Raw genomic sequence first — 11,264 nt, 5'->3', positions numbered from 1 at the left:
GTAAAACATTTTACAAATCAGAGATGATGGCTTGAATCACAAGATCTGTATGTTTCATTTGGTGTCTTGGACTTGTGATTTCATGAACATTTTATTTTATGATATCCCTGTAACTTTAGGCTAGGCTATGCTAGTCAGCTTTTGTGTTGGCGGGGATCCCGGATCCGGGTTAGGGAGGCGTTAGAGGTTAAAAGACGAGGTTTGTTATAGTCAACTTTAGTTCTGTCCTGAAGAAACTAGCTATTACCTTTAAAAGACGAGGTTTGTTATAGTCAACTTTAGTTCTGTCCTGAAGAAACTAGCTATTACCTTTAAAAGACGAGGTTTGTTATAGTCAACTTTAGTTCTGTCCTGAAGAAACTAGCTATTACCTTTAAAAGACGAGGTTTGTTATAGTCAACTTTAGTTCTGTCCTGAAGAAACTAGCTATTACCTTTAAAAGACGAGGTTTGTTATAGTCAACTTTAGTTCTGTCCTGAAGAAACTAGCTATTACCTTTAAAAGACGAGGTTTGTTATAGTCAACTTTAGTTCTGTCCTGAACTTCCCTCCCTTTACTAGGACACTGTTGTTCCTTTTGTGAATCAAGACATTGAGTAAAGTGAAGTGAATAGATGTGTCCTGATATGACTGTACCACCATGAAGGGTTGATGTGACTTATATCATACAGCTTTTCTTTTACAACTGGTCTAATATTGTACAACAACAAATACAACATTGGTCGTCAAACTAAAGGATTTACTAAATAAACAGACAGCATTTGGATTTAAAATACACACACACACACACACACACACACACACACACACACACACACACACACACACACACACACACACACACACACACACACACACACACACACACACACACACACACACACACACACACACAGCTCAATCGAGTCAAAAAGTACCATTCTCCTTAGAAATGTGGATACAGGTTTTTGATGTAAATATAGCATCAACAACCTGGGGTGTACTGGAGGACCAGGGTTGGGGGTACAGGAGGACAAGGTTTCGGGGTACAGGAGGACCAGAGTTCGGGGTACAGGAAGACCAGAGTTGAGATGTTGGGGGATACTGGAGGACCAGGGTTGGGGGTACAGGAAGACCAGGGTTGGGGTGTACTGGAGGACCAGGGTGGGGGGTACAGGAGGACGAGGTTTGGGGGTACAGGAGGACCAGAGTTCGGGGTACAGGAAGACCAGAGTTGAGATGTTGGGGGATACTGGAGGACCAGGGTTGGGGGTACAGGAAGACCAGAGTTGGGATGTTGGGGAGTACTGGAGGACCAGGGTTGGGATGTTGGGGGGGTACTGGAGGACCAGGGTTGGGGGTACAGGAAGACCAGGGTTGGGGGTACAGGAGGACCAGAGTTGGGATGTTGGGGGGTACTGGAGGACCAGGGTTGGGGGTACAGGAAGACCAGGGTTGGGGGTACAGGAGGACCAGAGTTGAGATGTTGGGGGATACTGGAGGACCAGAGTTGGGGGTACAGGAAGACCAGAGTTGAGATGTTGGGGGATACTGGAGGACCAGAGTTGGGGGTACAGGAAGACCAGAGTTGAGATGTTGGGGGATACTGGAGGACCAGGGTTGGGGGTACAGGAAGACCAGGGTTGGGGTGTACTGGAGGACCAGGGTGGGGGGTACAGGAGGACCAGGTTTGGGTGTACAGGAGGACCAGAGTTCTGGGTACAGGAAGACCAGAGTTGAGATGTTGGGGGATACTGGAGGACCAGGGTTGGGGGTACAGGAAGACCAGAGTTGGGATGTTGGGGAGTACTGGAGGACCAGGGTTGGGATGTTGGGGGGGTACTGGAGGACCAGGGTTGGGGGTACAGGAAGACCAGGGTTGGGGGTACAGGAGGACCAGAGTTGGGATGTTGGGGGGTACTGGAGGACCAGGGTTGGGGGTACAGGAAGACCAGGGTTGGGGGTACAGGAGGACCAGAGTTGAGATGTTGGGGGATACTGGAGGACCAGAGTTGGGGGTACAGGAAGACCAGAGTTGAGATGTTGGGGGATACTGGAGGACCAGGGTTGGGGGTACAGGAAGACCAGAGTTGAGATGTTGGGGGATACTGGAGGACCAGGGTTGGGGGTACAGGAAGACCAGGGTTGGGGTGTACTGGAGGACCAGGGTGGGGGGTACAGGAGGACGAGGTTTGGGGGTACAGGAGGACCAGAGTTCGGGGTACAGGAAGACCAGAGTTGAGATGTTGGGGGATACTGGAGGACCAGGGTTGGGGGTACAGGAAGACCAGAGTTGGGATGTTGGGGAGTACTGGAGGACCAGGGTTGGGATGTTGGGGGGGTACTGGAGGACCAGGGTTGGGGGTACAGGAGGACCAGAGTTGGGATGTTGGGGGGTACTGGAGGACCAGGGTTGGGGGTACAGGAGGACCAGACTTGGGGGTACAGGAGGACCAGGGTTGAGATGTTGGAGGACCAGGGTTGGGAGTACAGGAGGACCAGAGTTGAGATGTTGGGGGTACAGGAGGACCAGAGTTAAGATGTTGGGGGATACTGGAGGACCAGGGTTGGGGGTACAGGAGGACCAGAGTTTAGATGTTGGGGAGTACTGGAGGACCAGGGTTGGGGGTACAGGAGGACCAGGGTTGGGGGTACAGGAGGACCAGAGTTGAGATGTTGGGGGGTACTGGAGGACCAGGGTTGGGGGTACAGGAAGACCAGAGTTGGGATGTTGGGGGATACTGAAGGACCAGGGTTGGGGGTACAGGAAGACCAGAGTTGAGATGTTGGGGGGTACTGGAGGACCAGGGTTGGGGGATACTGGAGGACCAGAGTTGGGGGTACAGGAAGACCAGAGTTGGGGGGTACTGGAGGACCAGGGTTGGGGGTACAGGAGGACCGGAGTTGAGATGTTGGGGGGTACTGGAGGACCAGGGTTGGGTGTACTGGAGGACCAGGGTTGGGGGTACAGGAAGACCAGAGTTGAGATGTTGGGGGATACTGGAGGACCAGGGTTGGGGGTGCTGGAGGACCAAGGTTGGGGGTACTGGAGGACCAGGGTTGGGGGTGCTGGAGGACCAGGGTTGGGGGGTACTGGAGGACCAGGGTGGGGGTGTTGGGGGGTACTGGAGGACCAGGGTTGGGGGTACTGGAGGATCAGGGTTGGGGGTGCTGGAGGACCAGGGTTGGGGGTACTGGAGTACCAGGGTTGGGGGGTACTGGAGGACCAGGGTGGGGGTGTTGGGGGTACTAGAGGATAAGGGTTGGGGGTACTGGAGGACCAGGGTTGGGGGTGCTGGAGGACCAGGGTTGGGGGTACTGGAGGACCAGGGTTGGCATGTTGGGGGTACTGGAGGACCAGGGTTGGGGGTATTGGAGGACCAGGGTTGGGGGGTACTGGAGGATCAGGGTTGGGGGGTACTGGAGGACCAGGGTTGGGGGTACTGGAGGACCAGGGTTGGGGGTACTGGAGGACCAGGGTTGGCATGTTGGGGGGTACTGGAGGACCAGGGTTGGGGGGTACTGGAGGACCAGGGTTGGGGGTACTGGAGGATCAGGGTTGGGGGGTACTGGAGGACCAGGGTTGGGGGTACTGGAGGACCAGGGTTGGGGGTACTGGAGGACCAGGGTTGGGGGTACTGGAGGATCAGGGTTGGGGGGTACTGGAGGACCAGGGTTGGGGGTACTGGAGGATCAGGGTTGGGGGGTACTGGAGGACCAGGGTTGGGGGTACTGGAGGACCAGGGTTGGGGGTACTGGAGGACCAGGGTTGGGGGTACTGGAGGACCAGGGTTGGGGGGTACTGGAGGACCAGGGTTGGGGGGTACTGGAGGACCAGGGTTGGGGGTACTGGAGGACCAGGGTTGGGGGTACTGGGTAAATGATACTTAGGGACTTTAAAAATAGAGTAAAATATAATCATGTCTAAACTCACATTTTCACATAATTATTGAAAAAAAAAATGTTCTTACAATGTCATGGCAACCAAGACAGGATTTAATAGAATCAGTATCTAGAACACAGCTCTACGGGAAAAGGAGAGACTGAGCACAGACTAGACAGGATTTAACAGAATCAATATCTAGAACACAGCTCTACGGGAAAAGGAGAGACTGAGCACAGACTAGACAGGATTTAATAGAATCAGTATCTAGAACACAGCTCTACTGGAAAAGGAGAGACTGAGCACAGACTAGACAGGATTTAACAGAATCAATATCTAGAACACAGCTCTACGGGAAAAGGAGAGACTGAGCACAGACTAGACAGGATTTAATAGAATCAGTATCTAGAACACAGCTCTTCTGGAAAAGGAGAGACTGAGCACAGACTAGACAGGATTTAATAGAATCAGTATCTAGAACACAGCTCTACTGGAAAAGGAGAGACTGAGCACAGACTAGACAGGATTTAACAGAATCAATATCTAGAACACAGCTCTACGGGAAAAGGAGAGACTGAGCACAGACTAGACAGGATTTAATAGAATCAGTATCTAGAACACAGCTCTTCTGGAAAAGGAGAGACTGAGCACAGACTAGACAGGATTTAATAGAATCAGTATCTAGAACACAGCTCTTCTGGAAAAGGAGAGACTGAGCACAGACTAGACAGGATTTAACAGAATCAATATCGTTCTACTGGAAAAGGAGAGACTGAACACAGAATAGACAGGATTTAATAGAATCAGTATCATTCTACTGGAAAAGGAGAGACTGAACACAGACTAGACAGGATTTAATAGAATCAGTATCTAGAACACAGCTCTTCTGGAAAAGGAGAGACTGAACACAAACAATACAACAAACATATTGGTACGTCAACAGATGCATCCACTGTGCAGCAGGTTGTCGTCCTGGAGAAAATGGGACAATTCAAACACCTGGCTGCGGTCGATGAAAGCTCTTATCACAAAATGGAATGGAACAAGGACAATGGAACATTGGTTCTGAATCGTACAATAGCGTTCCGTTGAAACCTTAGCCGTCGTTGAATTCCAACCCGAATGTCAACCCAATACCTTTCCTGAACAGTTGGTTTCAAATCAAAGCACAACATGGTTCAACTGGCTGTCGTCTTCCAAGTATATATATTTCTCATCTCTCGTATTCTTTAATTTAAAATAATTTAAAACACATTTTAAAACATACCAAATACAGAGTGACTTGTCCTGCACTAATGGGGTGGTATTTTAAGGTGTACAGAAGAAAAACACAATTTCAAACAATGTAAAATGGTGACATGTCTTGATGAGGGTACCATTCGTTCTTTACATCACCATGGGAACAGAAAGCCCATCCCCTTATTCTGTCACACACAGCTCACATCCCATGTGGAAGTCTCCCAACTGGACCACCCTATATGTACAGACAGCTTTATTTGGCCGTGACGTTGTAAAGGTTTGCAAAATTCCAATAACTTTCCCCAAATTCCCACGTTTTAGCAGGAAGTCTGGGAATCCTCCAACCAAGATGTTTTTTGAAAACCTGTGGAAAGTTACAGGAATTTTACAACCCTTAATGCCGTAGATGTTTGTCTGTTTTCACTCCAGGATCTTCTCCCGTGTGTCGGGTAGTTTAGTGGCCAGCAAACCTCCGCAAGCCAGCGCTGCGAACGCCAGGAAAATGGGGACGATCTTTGTGATGCCGATGAACTTGGCAAAGACGACGCTGCCAATAATGGCTGCCAGCTTACAGGTACCGTTCAGCACTCCGAACGCTGTGCATCTGAGGAAGAGAAAGGTACAGACATCAGTGGGTTTAGGACGGGTGCTTAAAGGACAGTTTACAACAGTGGTTCTCAGCCGGTGGGGGTTTAGGACGGGTGGTTAACTTTTTCTCAATAGGGGGTGCTGTTTTCACTTTGTAAAAATTTGTTCCCAAATTAAACTGCCTCGTACTCAATTCTTGCTCGTACAATATGCATATTATTATTACTATTGGATAGAAAACACTCTCTAGTTTCTAAAACCGTTTGAATTATATCTGTGAGTAAAACAGAACTCAAGTTGGAGCAAACTTCCTGTCAGGAAGTGAGAAATCTGAAATCAGGCAATCTGTTCCAGGGTCAGTTTATTAATTTGCATGTATTCTATTGGTCGACATGCACTGCATACGCCTTCCCCTAGATGTCAGCAAGCAGTGAGAATTGGAATGGAGTTGCTAGGCAGATCTGAGGCCATATAAATGGTCTTGGAACGTGGGGTGCACTCTTTTCAACGTTCGCCATGACGCGAGACAGACCTCAGGATTGCATTCTGGAAAGCTCTCGTTATAGGCCTTAGATATATCCGGCTCTGATTTTATTCGATATAGGTGTTAAAGACATCATAATGTAGTTATTTTAAACCGAGTTATATCAGTTTATATCAGTATATTGCGATTTTCGGATATTTCTTTGTGCTGCGTTATAGTGAGTTGGGCACGTCTGGGCCACATAGCTAATGTTTGCTGCTAATTCCTAAGTTGAAGACGGCAATCTACAACCGAGCAACGATGATTCTGGACAAAGGACAACTTGCCCAAGATTCTGATGGAAGCTCATCAAAAAGTAAGAACTATTTATGAAGTTAATTCGTTGTTCTGTTGAAAAATGTTGACCTACTATTCTGCCATTAATTTCGGTGCGTTCTCGCTTTAACGCAAGCTGTATGTCGTAGTAACGTTAATTTTAAAAATCTAACACAGCGGTTGCATTAAAACCTCTTGAGCCTATGGGGGCGCCATTTCGACTTTGTAAAAATGAGTTCCCAAATTAAACTGCCTCGTACTCAATTCTTGCTCGTACAATATGCATATTATTATTACTATTGGATAGAAAACACTCTCTAGTTTCTAAAACCGTTTGAATTATTTCTCTGAGTGAAACAGAACTCATTCTGCAGCACATTTCCTGTCAGGGAGTGAGATTTCAGAAATCGAGGTCCCTGTTCTGAGGTCAGTTTATAAGTCCCCATGTAAGCCATCGGGCTACATGCACTGCATACGTCTTCCTCTAGATGTCAGTAAGCGGGGAGAATTTGAATGGAGTGGATTGCGCAATCTGGGACCCTATATAAGACCGTGGAACGGAAGTACCGTCCTTTTCAACGGTACGCCTGGCGCAAGAAGACATCACAATGGCGTCCTGCAAACGCTTTCGTTTTAGTAGTTCTATATCTCCGGTCATGTTTTTATTCGTTATAGGTGTTAAAGACATCATAAGGTAGTTAATTTAAACCGACTTATAGCAGTTTATAGCAGTTTATTGCGATTTTCTGGGATTTCTTTGTCATGCGCTTTCACGAGTTGGACACGTCTCCAGTGGGTGGCTATCGTTAGCTGCTATTTCGACAGGAGAAGAGGACATCTTTCAACCCAAAGACGATTGTTCTGGAGAAAGGACACCTTGCCCAAGATTCTGATGGAAGCTCAGCTAATAGTAAGCAGTCTTTATGCGTTTAATTCGTACTTATGTTGACAAATGTCAAATAATAATTCCGCCATGAATTATGGTGCGGTCTCGCTTTAACGCACGCTGTATTGCGCAGTAACGTTAATTTTAAAAATCTAACACAGCGATTGCATTAAGAACTAATTTATCTTTCATTTGCTGTCCAACTTGTATTTTTTAGTCAAGTTTATGAATAGTTTTCGATTAGAATAGGTTCCTCTCCAAGATGGCGCCGGACAGATTGCTTGAATTTTTGGCCACTTCTCATTGTATAACCACGATTTGTGCCGCTAAATATGCACATTTTCGAACAAATTCTATATGCATTGTGTAATATGATGTTATAGGACTGTCATCTGAAGAATTCTGAGAAGGTTAGTGAAAAAATTAATATATTTTGGTGGTTTATACGTTATCGCTATTTTTGCCTTGAATCAATGCTGTTGTGATGTTTGCTATTGTGGTAAGCTAATATAACGCTATATTGTATTTTCGCTGTAAAACACTTAGAAAATCTGAAATATTGTCTGGATTCACAAGATCTGTGTCTTTCAATTGCTGTACGCTGTGTATTTTTAAGAAATGTTTTATGATGAGTAATTAGGTAATACACGTTGCTCTCTGTAGTTATTCTAGTCGCTTTGGTGAGAGTTGTGATGGTGGCTGCAATGGTAAACTATGATTTATACCTGAAATATGCACATTTTTCTAACAAAACATATGCTATACAATAAATATGTTATCAGACTGTCATCTGATGAAGTTGTTTCTTGGTTAGTGGCTATTTATATCTTTATTTGGTCGAATTTGTGATAGCTACTGATGGAGTAAAAAAATGGTGGAGTAAGAAAGTGGTGTCTTTTGCTAACGTGGTTAGCTAATAGATTTACATATTGTGTCTTCCCTGTAAAACATTTAAAAAAAATCAGAAATGATGGCTGGATTCACAAGATGTGTATCTTTCATCTGGTGTCTTGGACTTGTGATTTAATGATATTTAGATGCTAGTATTTACTTGTGACGCTATGCTAGGCTATGCTAGTCAGCTTTTTTACTGATGGGGGTGCTCCCGGATCCGGGTTTGGGAGGAACTAGAAGTTAACCTGTTTGGGCTGCAAGGGGCAGTATTGAGTAGCCAGATAAAAGGTGCCCATTTCAAACGGCCTCGTACTCAATTCTTGCTCGTACAATATGCATATTATTATTACTATTGGATAGAAAACACTCTTTAGTTTCTAAAACCGTTTGAATTATTTCTCTGAGTGAAACAGAAGTCATTCTGCAGCACACTTCCTGACCAGGAAGTGGAATGTCTGAAACCGAGGCTCTCTTCTTCTTCCTGCCTATACATGGGCATGATACGTAAGAGTCTACGTGCACTTCATACACCTTCCCCTGGATGTCAAGAGGCGGTGAGAGAAGAAATGTCGTGTTTATCTTGGTCTGAGGTGGAATAAAAGCTCTTTGTATGACGTGACCGTCCATTTTCTGTTTTCTGGAGCGCGCGAAAGGGGACATGGATTTGCCTTCTGTTTAGCTGTCGTTATGGACGACTAACATCTCCGGCTTGGATTCTATTTGATACATGTGACCATATCATCGTAAAGTATGTTTTTTCAATATAGTTTCATCAGATTAGTGAAAATTTTTCGGGAGTTTTGCCGTGTTCCGTTCTTTTCCGATTGTTGACTTGGAGAGCTTTGTGCCACTTGGCAAGTGCACGTGCTAAATCGAGAGGGAAAATGAAGGTTCTAAATCCAAACAACGACTGTTCTTGACAAAGGACACCTTGTCCAACATTCTGATGGAAGATCACCAAAAGTAAGAAACATTTTATGATGCTAATTCATATATCTGTCGTGCATGTGAATTAGTCGTGGGCGCCCAACTTTGGGGTACTCAGCTATACCGAAGCTGGGTGTCGTAATGAAGTTATTTTTTAGAATTCTAACACTGCGATTTCATTAAGAACTAATGGATCTATCATTTCCTATACAACATGTATTTTTTAGTTATGTTTATGAATAGCTATTTGGTCAGAATATGTGTGTCAGAAAACGTGTCAGAAAAATATCGTTGCTGTTTAGACGTTGTGGAAAAAGTAGCTAAGTTAGCACAATGTGTAACCACTGATTTCAGCTCTAAATATGCACATTTTCGAACAAAACATAAGTGTATGTATAACCTGATGTTATAGGACTGTCATCTGATGAAGAAAATCAAGGTTAGCCAAAAATTATATATCTTTTGCTTGTTTGTTACGATCGCTAACTTTTGCTACTGGGAAATTGCTTGTGTTTTTGGCTATTGTGGTAAGCTAATATAACGCTCTATTGTGTTTTCGCTGTAAAACACTTGATAAATCGGAAATATTGTCTGGAATCACAAGATGCCTGTCTTTCAATTGCTGCAGACTATGTATTTTTCAGAAATGTTTTATGATGAGTAATTAGGTATTTGACGTTGGTGTCTGTAAATATTATGGCTGCTTTCGGTGCAATTTCTGATTGTAGCTGCAATGTAAACTATGATTTATACCTGAAATATGCAAATTTTTCTAACAAAACATATGCTATACAATAAATATGTTATCAGACTGTCATCTGATGAAGTTGTTTCTTGGTTAGTGGCTATTTATATCTTTATTTGGTCGAATTTGTGATAGCTACAAATGGAGTAAAAAACTGTTGGAGTAAAAAAAGTGGTGTCTTTTGCTAACGTGGTTAGCTAATAGATTTACATATTGTGTCTTCCCTGTAAAACATTTAAAAAATCGGACATGTTGGCTGGATTCACAAGATGTGTACCTTTCATATGCTGTATTGGACTTGTTAATGTGTGAAAATTAAATATTTAAAAAAATATATATTTTGAATTTCGCGCCCTGCACTTTGAGCTGGCTGTTGTCATAAGTGTACCGACGTCGGGCTGCAGCCATAAGAAGTTAAGAACTAATGTATCTTTCATTTGCTGTCCAACCTGTATTTTTTTGTCAAGTTTATGATTAGTTATTGATTAGATTAGGTGCCTCTCCCAAGATTTCTCCCGACATTTTCTTTGCAGCTTGGCTACTATTCTCATTGTATAACCACGATTTGTACCGCTAAATATGCACATTTTCGAACAAACTCTATATGTATTGTGTAATATGATGTTATAGGACTGTCATCTGAAGAAGTTTGAGAAGGTTAGTGAAAAAATTAATATCTTTTGCTGGTTTATTCGTTATCGCTATTGTTGGCTTGAATCAATGCTGTTGTGTGGTTGGCTATTGTAGTAAGCTAATATAATGCTATATTGTGTTTTCGCTGTAAAACACTTAAAAAATCTGAAATATTGGCTGGATTCACAAGATCTTTGTCTTTCATTTGCTGTACACTGTGTATTTTTCATAAATGTTTTATGATGAGTATTTAGGGAATTCACATTGCTCTCTGTAGTTATTCTAGTTGCTTTGGTGAGAGTTGTGATGGTGGCTGCAATGTAAAACTATGATTTATACCTGAAGTATGCACATTTTTCGAAACAAAACATATGCTATACAATAAATATGTTATCAGACTGTCATCTGATGAAGTTGTTTCTTGGTTAGTGACTATTTATATCTTTATTTGGTCGAATTTGTGATAGCTACCTATACAGTAAAAAAATGGTGGGAAAAAAAAGTTGTGTCTTTTGCTATCGTGGTTAGCTAATAGAAATACATATTGTGTCTTCCCTGTAAAACACTTTAAAAATCAGAAATGATGGCTGGATTCACAAGATGTGTATCTTTCATCTGGTGTCTTGGACTTGTGATTTCATGATATTTAGATGCTAGTATTTACTTGTGGCGCTATGCTAGGCTATGCTAGT

General features: G+C 43.9%; 1 protein-coding gene across 1 annotated transcript in view; it reads right to left on the bottom strand.

Annotated features, from left to right (window-relative positions):
* Nucleotides 1-5,520: 5,520 nt before the first annotated feature.
* LOC120036747 (synaptic vesicle glycoprotein 2B-like) overlaps nucleotides 5,521-11,264 on the bottom strand; it is a 28,976-nt gene continuing 23,232 nt past the window's right edge. The window contains exon 12 of the mRNA XM_038983122.1: nucleotides 5,521-5,704. Within this exon, the coding sequence (XP_038839050.1) occupies nucleotides 5,521-5,704 (184 nt within the window). The remainder of the gene's footprint in view (nucleotides 5,705-11,264) is intronic.

The sequence above is a fragment of the Salvelinus namaycush genome, unplaced genomic scaffold (assembly GCF_016432855.1).
Source record: "Salvelinus namaycush isolate Seneca unplaced genomic scaffold, SaNama_1.0 Scaffold1462, whole genome shotgun sequence".
NCBI lineage: Eukaryota > Metazoa > Chordata > Actinopteri > Salmoniformes > Salmonidae > Salvelinus > Salvelinus namaycush.
The sequence above is the reverse complement of the archived record's forward strand: the minus strand, read 5'-3'. Positions and strand labels throughout refer to the sequence as shown.